General features: G+C 43.4%; 1 protein-coding gene across 3 annotated transcripts in view; it reads right to left on the minus strand.

Annotated features, from left to right (window-relative positions):
• Positions 1–17653: 17653 nt before the first annotated feature.
• PIGN (phosphatidylinositol glycan anchor biosynthesis class N) overlaps positions 17654–18932 on the minus strand; it is a 107131-nt gene continuing 105852 nt past the window's right edge. The window contains exon 29 of one of the 3 annotated variants that reach the window (XM_009569411.2): positions 17654–18509. In XM_009569411.2, coding sequence (XP_009567706.2) covers positions 18386–18509 — 124 coding nt within the window. In that variant the 3' untranslated portion in view covers positions 17654–18385. The remainder of the gene's footprint in view (positions 18510–18932) is intronic. The other 2 variants (XR_008448477.1, XR_008448478.1) reach the window with 2 other exon arrangements.

Consider the following 18932-nt stretch of genomic DNA (forward strand, 5'->3'; position numbering starts at 1 on the left):
GAAAATTAATGGGAGGCTTGTGTATTGGAATATGGCTCAGTGAAGACTTACTCTCTGTAGAGACTCCAACTCCTGCACTGAACAAATCAACATTTCTGTACAGAAACTGTTCTGCAGAAATAGGGTTTTTTTTCTCTGATAAAAAATTAAATATAGAAACTAGGCAAAAGAGAGCTACTTTTTCCAATAGAAATAACTTTTCAGCAACACTTTTCCTCTTTAACCTTGCCTTTCAGCTCTTCTAAACTATCTTTTTTAAAGATCACGAAGCGAACGCTGAAAAGGTGGGCTTTTGGGGAAGGCTAGGCTTTTCATTAGATTTTCTTTTTTCTTTTTTTTAATAACTATATACATACAAAGAACAAAAGTCACTAAGATAATTTCTCAGAGAAAAATTCTTTACACTTTTTACTAGCTTCGCTGCCATTTTTTAATTCAAATTCAATTACAAAACCAGTCTCCAAACACTTCAAATTCTTTAAAAGTATTTTTGAAAACAGAGATTCTCTAAATTAGCTCAACCTGCTACTTTTAATCAGCTGTTTGGGGTCCAGATCTGATCTCAGTAGTTTCAGTGGGATTTCTGAGACTGGTGGTTCTGCTGATGTTAGTAGTATTTTTGTCACTTGGTTTCACTGGAAGCAGGACTGGGAATAGTTTCCAGCTACACAAGGTGTTACAAGAGCAACAAAGTTCGGAGCATTAACAGCTGGCAGAGGGCAGCCGGCCAGCCACAGGGTCACATCCATAGGACCATTAGGAGCACATAGGCAAGTCCTGCAGACACCTTTGGGGCTGTGAGAGACAAGGACGTAGAGATTATATGAACACGCTCACACCCATCTGTACATAAAGCTCAAGGAGAAACAAGCTTGGCAAATACAGCAATCTCCTTCCTTCAGGTGCCTCAAGACAGCCTTAGCCCATGGCCTCCCTTTCATGACAGCAAAATGGCTTTGTCCTGGCAGGGGACCCCTGAGCACCACAGGACGGGAAAAGCCTCTCCCCAGGGCCACCAGCCAGGCACCGGAGGTCCCTTACTTCTGCAGACTTGAACCTGCCAAAGGAACTGATGTAGAAAAATTGTTGCAAAAGCAGCAACACGCTGCCAAAAGAAGCAAGGCCGTGGGATTTGCTATTCATGCTGGGGCTATGGGAATCTCAGCATCTTTTCTGAAGCTGGTTGGAGTGGAGCCCCAAAAATCTAATAAAATGGAAGCCAAGCACCATAGTGTGTTGGGAATCACATAACCAGATCATTCTATGGTCACGTTTACGTACTAAATCTGTATGCAAAATTTGTGGCAAGGTATCAATTATAAATAACAAAAGGAGTTTGTACTGTTAACATTTTTCATACTATATCACTTACAGAACCACACCACAGTGTTTCTGTGAGCAAAAGGATGCAGCCTAAAGCCAGGAATGAGGTAATTGTACAGCAGAAATGTAAATTCAGTAACCTGAAAGGAGAGGGAAGAGGAGAATAGAAGTGATGCAAGTCCTCACAGATCCAGGTCCCAGGGATAAGTCACAGGCACCAAGAGGCATTCAGACAGAAAAAAAGAGAAAGATTTTCTATGAACGAACAGGGCAACCAGAATGTTTCTCTAGCAGCCACCTTTAAAATTAGAGGAAAAAGTAGCAGAATATCATGGCCGCAGAGGCAGCAGCTAATGAAATACCCCAAAAAGCTAGCTAGGCTGCAGAATTAGCAAATAAAGCCCCCAAACTCCAAAACGTAAAGCTAAGTACTATATTAATAATTCTTTTCATTTATTAGCATTATTCTAGTATCACACACCCACAGTTCTAAGTAAACATCCTTTATCCTTCAGCCTCATCGAGGGAAAATGCTGACTGTCGAGTAATGTAGCTTCCATTCTACTCGCATGGAATCAGTGGATTAGTGTGCTTTTACAACGACTGAAAAAAAATATTCCTGGGGTATCACAAAAGCAGCGGCACAAACCTCAGCTTAGCTGCAAAGGCAGAGAGGAGACAATCTCTTCCAGCAGCAGCTGGGAACGGGAGCCCCTTTGATGTGCAGCAATAGAGTGGGAAGGACTCTAAGCTTAAAGGGTACCCAGCACAGGTACACTAGCAGCTTTCTGCCTCGTGATAAAAGCCACGTACCCATACAGCAAGAGTCCAGGACACATACCTGAAGGATCCCATAGCACGAGGAGGAGCAGCACTGGAGCTATAAGAAAGAGAATAACCTGGAGAGGCCCCATCAATCACACCTCTTGGGCTCAGCAGGCAGATCCTCCTCCCTCAGCTGATTTCTACCATCCTCTAACCCCTGCGTCTAAACAGGCAACCTGAAACTCCTAGCCTGGGGGCTACCCATTTGAGCAGCTCACAACCCAGAGGGCTACAACAGCTGTATTTTGACTAGACCTGATTGAAAACCCCAACCCTACACGCAGGTGGAGCGCTAGCAGCAGGCACCAAGCATTGTGTGTGCACATTGGAGGCTAATTTGGCAGAGTGCTGGGAGAGTTACACCAAAGCACAGGCTTTGCCTCACAGTTAAAGCTCATCAGCTGGTGTAAATCAGCTTAGCGTGCCCACCATCGGTGCAGCTGTAGGCATTTACATACAGCAAGGCTCTGGTCCGTAGAATGAATCCTGGTTTCCTTTACAGCTTGGAAGACAAATCTTGATTATTTCCTGAGGTTTGGGATGGGGGGTGGGAACATGACATCAACATCCTGAAATGTTTAAATAAATGGAAGGCAGCTTTGAAGTACTGCTTGTTCCCTTAGAGGCTTTGCCAGAAAAAAAAAAAAAAAAAAGAAAGTAAAAAAAAATAGTGTGACCTTGTGACTTTTTTATAAAACCTCACTACATCAAAAAGTCTGAAGTATCAACAGCTGCTTTTACTGACTACAACAGTGCAGCCAGTCTGGGATGCCTAATCCTTGGGTGGCAGTGTTTATAAATATGCTTCAGACAGGCAGGTTAGATCAGATTTTCTCATGAGCTCATTCAGGATGGTTAGTTTTCACAGGCAGGCACGTTGTTATCTCTTTTAACTGCCAACTTTTGACAGTCAGCCACAGCTTTCAAAGAGTCAGTACTGGGAAGGAGGAGGTGGCAAAGGAGAGTATCTTTAATCAGGAAGCTGATATGGGTGAAGCTGTGACTGGATTGAAGCCACGAGAGAATACATCGCTCACTGCCATGCAGAGCCAAGACGTTTTCACAAGCAGCGATGAACCTGCTGCAGAAAACCCTGGGCTCTCCCAGGAGGGCACAGTCACCCTAGGACCAAACTGTCCCCAGGGTACCCTGGTTTTGCCCCTGTGGTGAGTGTAGCAGCAAAGTATATGGAGCTGACCTGCTCCTTTTCCACACCTCAGTGCATGCCAGCACCTTGGCAGCCAGAGGGTGGGCTCTTCCCATTGCAATGCCTTCCATTAGAAATGCCAGTGAGAGAGGACTGAGAGACAGGATGTGCGTATTTGAATGCCAGTTGCTGTACAAACAGAGGTTGTTAACATCAAAGGGCAGCAATGCTTCCAGCCAGACCTCTTGGCACTGCAGTTCCTGGCCTTGGAGGGCATTTATCCCTGTGGCGTAGCCACCTCCATGGAGGGCTACATGCTCTCAGACAGAGGAAAGCATCCTGGAAAGGAGGGATTTGCCTGCCACAAAAATAATAAAATGAAGATGCAGTTATCAGTAGAGCTTAAATATAGGAGTTTGACTTAAAAATAAGAGTATAACATTCAAAGCATGGCCTGTGCCTGGCAAGAAAGGGTTAAGCCAGATCTTCTCTGACAGGACACACCAAAAATCTTTTTCAGTTTTGCTGCCTTTCAGCTGATGGTTCCAGAGGTGTTTCATTGCAAAGACATAAGCAAACACAGGGCTACGGCCCCAGGGAGAAATTAATCCATTGCAAATGAAGCAGAAGCAGCACAATAAAAGGAGATTAAAGAGTGTTTTGAAGAACATGGTCCAAGGCCCAATGCCTGATGTGTTTGGCCCATGCCCCGTCCTCACATGAGTTGTCATAACAGCAGTAGTAGCTGTGGCCCACGAGCTGCTGTTCTTGTCAAAAGACATTTTGTGACCACCTCGCTGGGGGCATTTGACCGACGTGTCAGAAATGCCCATAGGAGCAGGAGGGAGGTGACATTATTGCTGCTGTGGAAGAAAAGTGCAGATAAGGAAAATTGTGACTGTGTCGACAGTGCTGCTGAGGAAAGGCTTATTCATCCCTATGTTTCTATTCCTTTCAAAAGACAAGCAAACCTGAAGTACAGGCAAAAAGTGTTTTTATGGGAGTCCCCTGGAATGTGCATCCAGCGTGAAGCCATTAGAGCTCACTGGCTCCGTTAGTGTGAAACTTGAGGAGTCCCTTAGCAAAGGCCTGCTGCCACCCAGCAGGCCAGGATACAGGGCAAAAGGGCCTTTTCCTTGAGTTTTCTTGAGTATCCTTCCTTGGGGTGATCCTGCCTGCTTCACAGGTGCTGCCAGCCTAGCTGAAAACAAAAAGTAGGAAAAAAGCAATTACAGCTGCATGCACATTCCGGGCTGATGTGTGGCAGCTCCCCAGCAGAGGAGCCTCTTGCACACGTTCAAGCCCACAGGGATTTCTTTCCCAAATTCCCTCAGTCCTTAAGAAAATTCAAAATTCAGGTCTTTGGGGCACCCTGATGACTGTGCGGGGACAGGTAGAGAGCAGTGGGGCAGGCTTAGTTTCGGATCATGAGGCGAAGAGGACTGCCTCCCCAGAGGCAGCATTTGCCCCCAAATGGGGGATCTACCTAGATGGTTTCTACCAGGGGCAGAAGTTGCCTTTAATCTCCAACTCCCAAGGGCTGCGATAAGAGCGGGGAAGGATGGGCAGAGAGAGGCCAGTTATTAGCCCATGTCCTCAGGAGGGAATGCTTCCTCCATTCCACCCTGCCTCTCTCTCAAAGCCAATTTCAGCTGAATTCGAAGGAGTCTCAGTGGTATAAGTCTCAAAAATAATTGAATTTCTACAAGGCTGATGACACACAGCAGTTTGGGAGAATAATATATCCCAGGGAAAAGCACACGGCCGAGACTGGACACAACTGGCCAGTGGGTCAGCAAATGCCACTCCTCTGTCTGTCCTCCACCCAGGGACCCCAGAGATGCATCCGGGCACACGGGGGACCAGGGTGCAGGCAGAGCCTCGCTCAGGCTCTATCAAGGTCTTCTGCTCAAAGGATATCATTTCCAACAATACAGGAATTTGCTAGGGAGGGGAAACAATTTTTAGTTATTTTCCTTGACTGGGGGCTTCCATGCTGTATATAGAGACTCTGCATCAAATTCCATTGAAAATAGATCCATATTTTCAGAGGTCATGGAGACTTGTCAGTGGGTACTGGTATGATACATGAACACAGAGTTTCCCGCTCCGGATTGCACGCCTTTCTTCACTGACTTCCAGTTAGAGCTGTACGCTTGATGCAGTAATATCTGGTAGCTGACCACACCGGTCAAAACTAATTCATCAAAAAACAAGTGTAAGCTTGTTTCAGCTATAATTGAATAGGTTTCACATGATATCAGACAGAACAAATACTCATCAATTCTCTCAATCTATTGATGACGTGACAAGCAAAAAGTGGGAAAAGAACAAAAATTCCTTCACATTTGCTTGTGTATCAGAAAGCAAAAAAAGGAAAATGAAACAAAGCAAACAAACAGATGCAAGCCTTTCTTTCACAGCCCATTTTACAGATTTCTTAAAAAAAACCCTAACCCCTCAAGGATCTCCATTAAAATACAGATTCAGTTCCTGTCACTTCTGACATGACTTACAGAAGTAATGGAAGTTTGTTTTGCTTACAGTTCTCCATGAATAGCTGGTAATTGTTCTTACTGAGCATTGAGGCAGTCTTCTTTGTGAAAAAAAATCAATAAATATTTGATTCATAAATGTAAGAGAGGTGATGAAAAAAATATACAACTAATAAAGATAAATGGCTTTCGTACTCATGAAAGGTTCTTATTAAAGACTTGGTGGAAAAAGTGTCCCTGCTGGGCAATGAGAATGAAATAAATTGTGGACTTTATAATGCATCATTAAGGTTGAGCATTTAAATCTATGGAAGCCAGCATAAACATGAAGGAAGATTTCTGCGGCAACTTTAATTGGGACTTATTGCGGACTGTATTATTGATGATTGCATATATTCAGTTGCATAAACAAATTGCCAAAGCTGTATACAACTAGAATGCAAATGAGGTATGTGCAGCCATGTGGCTTCTCATATACTATGAGACCCTCCAGGCAACAAGTGCAGCGGGTACGACTGGCAGATCACCTATAGATACGCACAAATATCTATATATAACATGTACAAGCATAAGGCAACCCCCCTGCTGACCTGCTGGATCTTCAAGATACGTTTTCTAGTTATTTGTGTTTATTTATTTGCAGGCAAGTAAACAAAGACTGTGGCTAACAATGCATTCCTTTAGCGCATGCATAATTTAATTTACTTTATCTGTTGTATCTGCAAATGCTGAAACATGACAAGAATGTAACACTCCCGAAGTCCTAAAGTACTTCTATTTAGTCATTTCTATGGCCAGATGAAAATGTTCTGTTATTTCATGTCCCACATTGCCAATAAAACCACAGCTGGGCTAACACACCCTATGCCCGTTTTCCAAAGCACAATGTCCTGAGGACATATTCTCTAAACTACCTTAAAAGGCTTCAGAATAGCACAAAACCAGCCCACAGAAGGACTGCATCCATCCTGGCAAGCTCATACTAGTGCAGTGCTGGAAAGGTTTGCGACACTCTCGGCTCCAGCAAGTATCCTTGGACTGTATCAGCATCAGGTGATCGACACCTGGGAACTGTCATTTAGCTGATTCCAGGTTGGGGGCAGGTGTACTATTTGCACTGCTGTTGTTCTCAGAGAGCCCAACCCAGATCAGATTCCCACTGCAGGCAGTACAAAGGTAGCAATAGGAAATTGCCCCTCACGTCCAGTTAGGCTATTAACCTTTCAGAGAAGGGGTAAAGTGTGGGTGATCCTGTCCAACAATTCCTATCTCACAGGGGAAGTACTGACACAGGCTGTACCTCCTTCCTACCAAATGCTGAGGATTGCAATGGGAATCTTGTTGTCATGACATTGTGTTCAAAATAAAATCAAGTGCAAAAAAGTGATCCCAGCCACTTTATCAAGCTGTCCAAAGTCACATGCTGTGACAGAGCCCAGACCTGCAGGTTTCTGCACTAGTGTTTCCCATGAGTCAGCCTCTTCCCACCTTTCCCTGCCTCTTCATCACAAAAAAATAATGGAATTGCTCACACATTGTTGCATCTTCATTCCTACTTTTGCTTCCAAGTTCCCCAGCATCTGAGCATAGGATGAAACAGACAGGGGGGATATTGCGCTGAGATGATTTAACTAATGTCATGCAAATGTACTTGGCAGTTTTGGTACCCATTGTGCTTTCACGTACATAATGGCCAAGCCCACTGAATATTGCTTTTTTTTCCCAAAGACAATAGCATTCTTATGCATTATTCCTTAGTTTTTTTGTGCTCAGCTCCAGCTGAGGAATCAGTAGAAGTCAATATACTTAATCTAGATTCAGGTAATTATGTGTCCTCCTCCCATGTTAGCTGAAGAGAATATGATGACGATAGGACATCATTAACATGTCTATTTTTTTCCTCCCTTCTCTTTCAGCAAATGAAATGGAAATTTGCAGTCAAACACTTATCATTACATCTTTTGTGGTTTATATTAGAAATTCTGTCTGCCTGCAATATCTTGCATTTGAGAAGCAGGAAGGGTTTGGCAGGCAAGGCAAAACATAGAAGAACTGATTTGAAAGAGAAAAAAAACCCTTGCTTCTCCTGACATGAATTTATGTGATTTACTGATTTCTGAATTGTCCGAATCTAGAGCAAAAAACAACAACAAAAGGATTTTGTATGTATATATATATTTTTCCTTTAGTAACAGAAGCAAATCCAAGCCATTCAATAATGCTAATGGAAGAGTGGTGAGCTCCACTTCCACATCCCTCACACACTCTCAAGTTAATTCACTAGTCATAAAATCCATCCCAATGTGCCTTCTCCCCTTCAGGACTGATTATAAAAATGAACACTAGCAATTTTTCCATCTTCACACCTGATCAGACGTTTCTGCCCATGCTTATATGAGCGGACCAATATACAAAGAATTTTGAGTGAATGTTGGAATTTCAAGTCTTAGACCAAGGGAGCTGGAGGATTTGGATGGAGGGAGTGGAGTTCATTGCATATGAGAAGACAGTCAGCTCGTCACCTCAACCAGAACCATTACTTGGAAAAGCTGCAGCGACGTGGCACCTGTAATAGCTTTACCAGAAAGCCACAAGTTGCATATAGGTACAGAATATCAAACTTTGCTTTTAAAAAAGAATGACAATAGACTTTCAAAAAAACGTAAGCCCTTTGAATTTTGTAACAACCAGCCTATAAACTACGCTCTTAAGAGAGCTTTTTTGACTGTTGATCTATGATTCACCTTTCAATCCATTGGCTTCCACAGGCTTCGTGAAAATCCTGCTGATTTTGGTGATTGTTGGCTTATATCCAAGGTCCACACATTGGAGCAGCATAAAATCTATTTTGATGCTTTAGGTGGATATGGAGAAAGTGCGAGGCCCCTTCTCCCCTCTGATTACAAAAATATAACTACTTTCACAGTAGTTGAACGTCACACTGTTTCACCATTGTTCAGTGTCTTTCAAGTTATTTCCATTAGGAGGGGAAATTGTGAAGGGATTCAGGTATTTTTATGTAACCCTATTGATTTTGCAAAAAAGAAATACAAAAGCCCTCAAGACAGTCTGAACCAAATCGGAGATAATTTCTTTATCATTTTCCAGTCTGCACTCAAAACTATAAAGAGACTTTTCTGCCACTCTCTCTGGATCATATTTCCAACCTGCTTCTGTTTCCAGGACTTTCTAGCTCCTTTTATTCTGCCTGTTTCCTGGCTACTTTGCAAAATACATGCTCCAGCAACAGTATCATTTTATTGCTTAGATCTGAATTTGGGTCCCAGAAAAATCTTTTCACTATCCTCTTCTGTTTTTTGTTAATTACCAAGGGTCTAGGTTTTAGCCACTGAATCCATCTATTTTAATTCCAAAAAAAAGGAGACTATAATCTCCTGAATGAAAGACACCATCACACACTGTCATGCTTTAACTAAGCTTCACTCAATCACCATGAATGTCAGATATGTTTTAAGAGAGATGGTATCAGCAGATGTATTATAAAATACAGGAAAAAAAATAAAATTATGGAGCCAAAAAGTTTCCCAAAAGGCAAAGAACATACAGCAGCAGTAGTGTGTACTGCTTCATGCTGATGTAAAAGCACACAAGGATCATTTCATGTTTGAGTGAATGCCTGATGCTCACAGAGCAGCCATTGCTTTCAGGTATCTGCTGGAGATGGAAGTGGTAATACAAGAAGTATACATTTCCAACAATAACATAAGCGCAAATATTCTCTTTTAGAAGGGTTACAAGGTGAAAACAGTAGACTTCACTTGTAGTTTCACTCAGGCACATGAAATCATTCTCATGGAGTCTGAAGGATGTTTGTTAAATGGAATCCAAACCAATCACAATGACTCTGATTTTTACTTTCAACCTTCGGTTGTGGTTCAGAGCCCTTATTTGCACCTCCAGCTTCAGGAACTTCCAAATACACTGCAAGAAAGAGGCTTGTGATGAATCAAAGTTACTAACAGGATTCCTGTGGGTAGCATGAGGCCAGTACAGGCTGAATGTTGGGGAAGAGTTTCAAGATACTGGAAAATAAAAACACTTTTTGCTGTAAGGTTGGGGAGTTCAGCTTTTTTTGGCCTAATTCCATTTCCAATTAAGCCATTTAGTGAAGGCAATATTTGGCCAAAGCAGAATGAGATTTTCATGGAACACCAATAAAATATTTACCATGTTTATGTTCCAAAAATTAAAACCAAAACAAGACAGTACAAAATGCACAGAACAAAACACTGTTCTGAAATGGGCAGACTACATTAGTCTTTTCCTGGAATACTTCTAAATTTTGTCCTAAGTCTGAGAAATGCTACGCAAGTGGCAACTCCCACTTGGTCAACAGGACCTGGGTATGCTCCATCCATGATGAATTCCGATCTTTTTACAGTCCTACTTACTGCTGCCAACTCAATTTAAGTGTTACATGAGAAAGTTTTCCCTATTATAAGCTCTCTTAGCCAGACTCTGGTCTTCCAGGTCACTTAAGCGCATGTTTAATTGAAGTGCACGAGCAGTTCCTTGAACTTAAGAGAGGATCTGACTGCCCCACCACCGTCAGCAGAGCCAAGTTGTTTGAAGTTAAGCACATGCTTAAGTGCTCTGCTGGATTTTTGCCCAAACTGTCAATCTTTTATAGTTAATCATTTATCACCCTGCTTATGTGCTGGTAGTTATGCTTCAGTGTGCAAATACGTAAATTGCTTTCATAAAGCTCCACACATCAAGCACAAATAATGCTTTCTCAGCCCTTTACGGGAGTTTTCCAGTCCTATGACATCTCAGACAGATCAAACAGCACTCAGACTGGCAAGAAAGTTAATACGCCGTTAATTACACAGAATCATCGCTGTGTACCTCTTCTTAATAGTGAGGTGCATTCACAGACTTGCAAAATAAACAAATAAATAATGCCATATAGCTCTAACCTAACAAGTATCACGCGTTTTGCCTTTAGAAGCATGTACATCGATCCATCTTGCATACACTGCCACTCCTAGAGCGAGACAGAGAGCAAGCTGTCAAATGCATGATAAGCATATTTGCATAACTGTGGCATATATTAAGCTAAATGACTATAACGCTTGCAATGAAGGTATTTGCAATGTATCACAAAGTAATACTCTCAAACACAAGTGACCATTTTTCTTTCCCTTACTGAGGTTAATTGCTCTGAACTACAGGGGAATGTCATCTCCACTTACCTGAGCCCTGTTGTATTGTATTCAGAAAGCTAACAGCTCCCCTGATTTTTCTCAAAGAACTAAAATTTCCACAAGGAGAGACAATATAGTTGCTGTCATTTGATTCCAATATATTATATTGGAATGATAGGCAGTAACGGTGCCTCACGGAAAAAGAGCCTTAAAATACAATTAGTTGCAGTTCCGTAGACTGCAGAGACAGTTATTTTGCGCTCCAGCCCACGGGGCCTTCCATGCATCCACTAATGAAAAGGCTGCTTTTCCCCAAACGTCAGGTACTTTTGCAAGAATTGAGTGTTGAGAAGGGAAAATGACAGTCTGTTACCTTGCTTTGTAGAGCAATTTTTGTAAAAAATTATTCTCTGTCAAGCAAACTACCTGAAAAAAAAAATGCAGTTAGCCACTTTTTCTAAGAGCAAGCGTGAGCATTTCCCAGACTGAGTCATATTAAAATGAAATAATGCTGCCACCTGGTATCTCAATCACTAACGAAAAAAACCAAACCCCAAGCTCCAATATAATTAAAAAAAAATCTTAAACAAACAAAGAAAAGCAGCAAACGGGTTCCCCAAAGAGAGAACGGCTGCCATCATGCCCTACCAAATGGGACAAAACTCATCCCCCGAACCATCCTGGGCTCCCCCACTGACTCTGCAAATGCTCCCAAGCTGACAGGCTGAGAGAGTTGGGGTTGTTCAGCCTGGAGAAGAGAAGGCTCCAAGGAGACCTTAGAGCGACCTTCCAGTACACAAAGAGGCTACAAGAAAGCTGGGGAGGGACTTTTTATAAAGGCTTGTGGTGATAGGACATGGGGGAATGGGTATATACTGGAGAGGGGCAGATTTAGACTAGACATAAGGAGGAATTTCTTCACAAGGAGAGTGGTGAGGCACTGGCACAGGTCGCCCAGGGAAGCTTTGGATGCTCCATCCCTGGAGGTGTTCAAGGTCAGGTTGGATGGGGCCTTGGGCAGCCTGATCTAGTGGGACGTGTCCCTGCCCATGGCAGGAGGGTTGGAATTAGATGATCTTTAGGGTCCCTTCCAACACAAACCATTCTACGATTCTGGGATTCTATGATTCGGTTGCAGAGCCAGGCTGGCAGGTCAGGTCCTGGCCACCCAGAACACAGGTAGAGGAGCAAGAGTAGGAGGGACCCTCGAAGGGAACCGCCAAAAGCCACGCTCAGGGAAAAAATTCTTAGGCACAGTTCACTGCATGACTGTTTTGGGATTGGTAAGAAAATAAAGTCCCAGGAAATGGAGGAGCTTGGGACAACTTTTCAGAAGGTTTGTGTTCAATTCAGGTCCCAGATGAAGATTTGGATGACATCCCAAATACTAGGAGGCTTTCCTTCACTATGTAATTCTTCAAAAATTATGTGCATGTTTCATTCCTACTTTTGGCCATAAATACTTATCAATTGCCAAGTCACATTAAAGCAAATAAGCTTTTTGGCATTTTAAAGGAAATATGTGATAATGTAGACTAGAAGAGATGCAGAAAGATACCACTTCTATCAAAAAATGCACAGCGGTGAAGCGGATATTTTCCCTTCACAGTAGGTCAAATATAACAAGCTTCCTACTCTAAGTCCCTGATGGAAAATATCCACTCATTTCTGGGGATCTGGTGAGATGGAGACACAAACATCCAAGCAGCTAAATATAGCTCTGGATAGCAGTGTTTTGCACAGTAAGTTCTAGTGTCTCTTGACTTAATATGGAAAGTGATACAAAAATAAAATAACAGTGTTTTCAGAGCCTGTCTCTGGTTGTGTACTCACCGGGACTCATACCGCCAAATTTCAGCCGCTATCAAAATTATTCTGCAGTTTTTGTCTTGCACTGTCCCATATGCCAAGAAAACAGAATAATGATGTCCAGGATAAAAGGCCATGTCTATTGAGATATATAAAGGCTACTCCACAGAAAGTCAACATGAGAACTGCACGCAGAATGCCTTGCCCTTTAGCATTTCTGCAAGAGCAATAAAACTATGTTTAATTAGAGAAGTTTAGGTCTTGGTCAGAGATTTCCCCCACCCTAAATGCCAGTGGTTCAGTTGTACAATGTTTGTTACTGGACACATGCCCTTTTGATCAGCCTGTGGTTCCTGAAGGTGGGGGTTGGGCTGGGGCAGGTACTTACCGGAGCAAGGCTGCAAACCTTCCAGGGAGGGAGAGGAGGCAGTGAGAACAGCAAAGGACCACGCTAGTGACACATGGCTTTCTCATATTTCTCCTCCCATCTTGCCGCAAGGCAAAACTGTTGCTGCAAAAAGGTGTGATTGCACTTGCAGTGACCTAAATTTAAATTCCCCAGGCCTTACTCTGCACCATAATGTCCCTTGTGCGGCCACTGGTCCAAGCACAGGGCATGCAGGACACAGCAGCCTCTCCAAGAATGCACTGGATGCTGTTAACAAGTTTGCTAGCAGCAACGACCCTGGTGAACAGTAAACCTGTTTGTCAGCTTCACCTTATGTAACATTAAAGGAAATAAAAAGAGTAAAGACATTTACTCTTGCAACTTACATGGAAGATAAATTAAAAAAAAAAAATGTGTTTTCCTCTATTTCTACTTGATATTACCCACCTTCAAAGTTAGAAAGTTATGAAGCTTGCTGCCAAGCATAAGCCAATAAATAAACAAAAAAAAATACTGACAAGCTTGATTTCAAAGGTCATCAGAAGGAGGCTGCCATACTTTCAGCCTTTTCCTTCCCCTTTTCAGTCATCCTCAAATGCTAAAACACTGTGCCCTGCCCTGGGGCAAGGAGGGAGCCCTTGCAGGAAGTAGCTGAATTCGGAACCTCTTAAGGTTGATGAACTGGAATCAACCCTGCACATCCTTATTAACATAACCAGTCCAGGAAAGACTGGTTGAGGAGAGAGTTGTAAATAATTTCGTCACCACCAGTGGCTGTGATGGTCACTTCCAGCTCACCATAAGCCTTCACGAATGACCAGGACTGATTTGGAGCTGTCCTGCTCATGTGGCAGCAAGATAAGCTCTCAAACCTTCCCCAGCCACGGTAGCTCACATGGCAGCTGCCCAAAAACAACACACAGGAGAAGAAAAATTTCTTACCGTCAGGTTGAATGAAGCCATATGACAACACAGAAGGGGGCACATGGAGCTGTCCCATCACTGTGACGCAAAGCACACCCCAGAGCATGGGCAAGACATTCTCCCTTCCCCACAATAACTGCAGCTTCCCAAAAGATTCTCTTCAGCTGGCTCCTGCTCACAGCATATCACATCTATCAGGATGCAGCAGCAAGCCTGCCACCCTCCATGCTCTCCTCCTCTTTGTATCAGAGAAAAGGCACCTTCACCACCCCGAAGAAACGGGAAGAGGGACTATAGGATTAATGTGGTCAATTTTGAAAAGCAAGGAGCATTACACCCTTACAGATTAGCTGGGGTGGTCGAAGCATGGCCAAAACAGACACCACAGTTCAAGGGCGATACTACAGAGTAAGGTTTGGGTAAGACCACGAATGTTCATTCACATCTTTCTTCTCATTCAAGGGTGTGAAAGCCGCAGCAGCTTTCAACTAACCACCACAGCATCCACTGAAATTGCCAAAGCCTGTAAAACCTGATTAACTCTGTGAGGGGGAAAGGGAAGTTGTTCAGTTTGAGTCATAAGAGGTCTGGATACAATCTAAGCTTCATCATCTCTGAAGAAACAGCTCATTCCCTGGATGGATATCACAAAGCTGCTGTGTACAGGCTTGATAACACAATAGCAGAGAACAATTCCTAGTGCTGAACATTACAAGATCTTTGTATCAGCTGTTCTTCAGCACAGCTTCTCTCATATTACACCACCTAATGAGCATTCCAGGTTTATGATCAGCTCTTCAGGGGTCCACGGCCGAGAATGCAAGATGATAAAACCTTTGCAGAGGTTTTTACATTACAAGTATAGTTTAAAAAAAATTGTGCAGCCCCAGGCATAAATAACAATGTCAATGGACCTGCCTTTCACTGTCTGAGGTTTTCACTGTCTGGAGCCTCACCTGCTCTAGGAGTCAGAGAGTTCTCAACTCTGCTGCAGGTGAAAGAAGACAGGCAGGAGGGGTTTGGGTACTTCTGCCTTCATGTCCTTAGCAGAAAACATAGGGGCTGGATAATGCCTGTATGGCTCTGCTGGCTCAGAGTCTCCCTTTCTGTGGCCTGAGTCCTGTCTGGACCCCATGAAAAGGGATGATGCTCAAACAGCCACAAGCAGAGAAAAAGAAAGCTTAAACTTAGCTGAGTACAAAATTTTACCCCCTACCCTATCTCCTAAAGATGGGGAGGACTTTTTTATTGCTGATGACGTTTGTTTCTGGAGAGTAACAAGCATCCGTGGGAGGGAAGAGTCAACTTCGTCACACACCACAGGGGGCTGCGTAAAGCAGCTGAGTGAGAGAATTTTTGACACCTCCCTGTGCTGGACTGAACCCAAAAGTGTGGGCCAAGACTGTGGCAAGAGCCTCCCCTGGGGAGACACAGGAATAGCACAGCCAATCCTGCTTCTCCACAAGAGCTGCTCTCCAGCACTCCTGTGGCCTCCGCTAGAAACTGAGTTCACAAATGGCACACACATGCAAGGGACCAGCTGGGGAAAAGGAAAGGTCGGATAAGGTTGCTACCACAATGGCTCAACCAGAACAAATGGCAAACAAGAAGCAGCACTGGGGTAAAACCAATGTGCACATTGCAGATGTTATCCCATGCTCATTGTCCCCTTTCTGCTCTTAAAGGAGTGGATTGAAAAACCAAATTTATTTTGTGGAAAGAGATACTATAAGCCATAAGCAGAAAGAGTAATTGATGCAGGTTGTACTTTGGACAGCTGTGTCCTCTTGCTTGAATACCAGAGTATAGGGATTACACTCACTACCATAGAGAAGCAGCACCAGACATAGTGTGATGAGATGCTGTTTTATTACTGGTCCCCTGTGGTAAGAAGAGACATTAGACTTGAGCTCCTGCTCATTCTCTCGGGGAGCCTGCAGCACCAGACAGTATGGACCTCCGGTGTTTTCACTTGATAGGTAAGACATGCACTTGGTCTTGTCAGAGATAACAAGCAGTTTTGACATGCTTGCAGAAGATGTGCCTTTGGGGTGATGGCCCTATGGGTCCCATGTTCCTACTTTTTCAGTCAATTCCTTCACATCATACCAACGCCAACTGTTCAACTACTCCCATCAGTGAATTTACTCTACAAACAGTAATTTTGCAAAGAAATCACTCCAGCAATGGAGGCTGGGATGCTTAATGGTACAACTGCCTATAGGTGTTTGTACAGAAGTGAGAGAACTGTAAACTGACGTCTTAAGACCTGTGTCAAGTCACAGAAAGCTGATGATACAGTACCCCACAATGACAGAGTCTGCATCACATAGATTGGGGCTGAGGTGGGGGGAGAAGTACACAGCAGAGACTCATTGGATCTAAGGAGAACAAGCATGGTAGATTCCCAATGCCAACACACAGCCTTTGCTGTGGCATCAACTTTTTGTCTGCCCTCGGTTGCTTCTTGCCTTGGTTGTAGGGTCCAACTGCCAGCAGCAGGCACATGCCCACCTTCTGGCATTCAGGTCTGAGGGTATAGTCTGTAACAAATGTGAAATATCTTCTGTGACTGAGACCAGCTGTGCAAGCAACACGCCCAGTAGGACTACCAGACTGCTACCTAGCGCAAAACTACTCCCTCTCCAGTGCTCAGATGTACTCCAGAGGCACTCCAAAATTGCATGGATGACTGCAGGCCCACGACACAATATTTTTCTAGCATTCAACAAGCAGATGGAGGATTGTGACTGGTTCCTCCCAGCCAAACTTCCTGCAGAGGGGTGACTAGTTTCCAGAGCATTAAACAGACGTGTGACCACGGCCAGATGCCAGATGGCTGGAAAGAGTATTGGAGTAGCCCTCATGACGAATGTCTAGCGTTGGCTGCCAGCACCACGCACCATATGTATCAGCTCCCAGATAGGAAGGCCTGGCTGCAAGTTGGGAGCGTGACACAGGAATATTACATAGCACAATTTTTACTGATGCCATCATACAATACTGCAGAAAGAAGAAAGTTGATTCTTCCACTCACTTCCTTCAGCGTGCAAAGGGATCTGCTTTAAAAGCCCCCTCACTGATAGTCTAGATGTAAAAAGCTGTTTCAAAGGCAGCTATAGTTTGTGCTATTTAATCAGCTGTGGGCTAGTGGTAGGGATGCTGATGCTTACTGTCCAAAGGGCTACAAAGTTACAAGTCTATGTCAAAGCTTCATGCAGTGCATTTACAACTATTGGGTGTCCAGTAGTACCCATACGAGCACAGCCTCTAAGCACCCTGGCTCTTCACTCTCACTTGTAACCAGCACACAACTAGGGAATTTGTGTCTGCGTTTCATTCATGGTGAAGCCATTATCCAGGCTGATATTTGTGATCAGGAGCAGAGCACACGTGGAAAGGCAAACAAGGACAGAAAGGCAAAAAGTCTCCACCTGGAATCACTCCATGCAAACCACCAACTCCAGCTGCAGCTTTACGACCTTTTTATGCTGATCTAACCCTGGGCTGCCACTGAAACAATAAGCCCTAACCTTCCCGCCCACCCCATCACAAGCTGGACCAGGGAATCCATCTGAATGCTATTTTACAATTCTTTAATCAGGTTCCTTTTCATTTGAATCAGTTACCTTAGCTGGCATACTGCACAGGAGGCAGCAGGAGAGCACAGTTAACTGCAGCAGTTCACACTGAGGTTAGCTAAAAGCCATTGTCTTACAGCAACAGCCTCACAGCGTACCAGTCTTAACCTGCCTCGACATATTTTCACATGTACATTGACACAACTTGCAAAAAGCATAGCCGGTTTCAGAGATATTCAAATGTGTATGCCACACTGTCAACATACAAATCAGTGATCTGCCCAGACTGATTTCATTTATGCTTTAGTCTGCGGGATGCTTATGAGAGGCATAAAATAAAGCTAGGACTTTGCAGATTCTTAATGAGAGTGAGCACATGTGAGACAAACAGCTGGCAGACAAGTTGTAACAACCAAAAAAAAACCTCCAAAAGATGGTTGCCTATTTCTTTTAAGAAGGACTTTGCTGCCATCTTTATTTTCAAGAAACATGTACACTTGGAGAATAAAGTTGAGGCTTTTAAAGTCCTGTTAATGTCTAAATGGCAACCTCCAAATACAAATTTCAGTCACAGGACAGCATTTAACCTGTATCAGCAGAGCACTCTGATCCCTGGATGGGATTTTGGCACTCTAGTGTGTTGACTTATATTTACATTCCAGAGGTGGAGGCTGGTTCAGAGGAAGCCTGAGGATGGGAACAAGGCAGGAAGATTTATCACTCTATCATGAGGAATGGTGCTTAGTCCTTTTGGGAAGTTCAAGTCTTTTCGTAGTTAGCAGCTGGGCCAGTCCATTCATCAACATCATAAATATGGTCAACGACATCACCAGCAGATAGTGGCTAATGCTGCAAGGAGGAAACAGACAAAAGAAGTGAGAAAAAAAGTGCAAATTTGCAGAGTAAAAAAAAATCCTGACACAACAATCCTCTGAATATTTTTTCCCCTTTGAACTAGGCCTAATTATTGGCTCAGTATATCATTTATATAAGCTGCTCCTGGAAGGCAACTAGTATAGCACCACTGTAATGTAAAAAACAGTCTGTGATGAGGAATGATGAGGACAATAGAAATCACAACTGATTGTATACCAAGTGAATAAGAGGTACTGGGTGTATTTTCCACTCAAGTAGGTAATTCAACGTATGTGACTGGAACCGTTGCAAAACCTTCATTTGCTGTGAATTGGTAATGCAGAAACTAGGGAGAACTTGCCATCAGGTAGACATTCCTTGGTAGTAAGACAACTCAGATATTTATGTCAGCTGAAG

This window comes from Cuculus canorus, chromosome 2 (genome assembly GCF_017976375.1).
Source record: "Cuculus canorus isolate bCucCan1 chromosome 2, bCucCan1.pri, whole genome shotgun sequence".
NCBI lineage: Eukaryota > Metazoa > Chordata > Aves > Cuculiformes > Cuculidae > Cuculus > Cuculus canorus.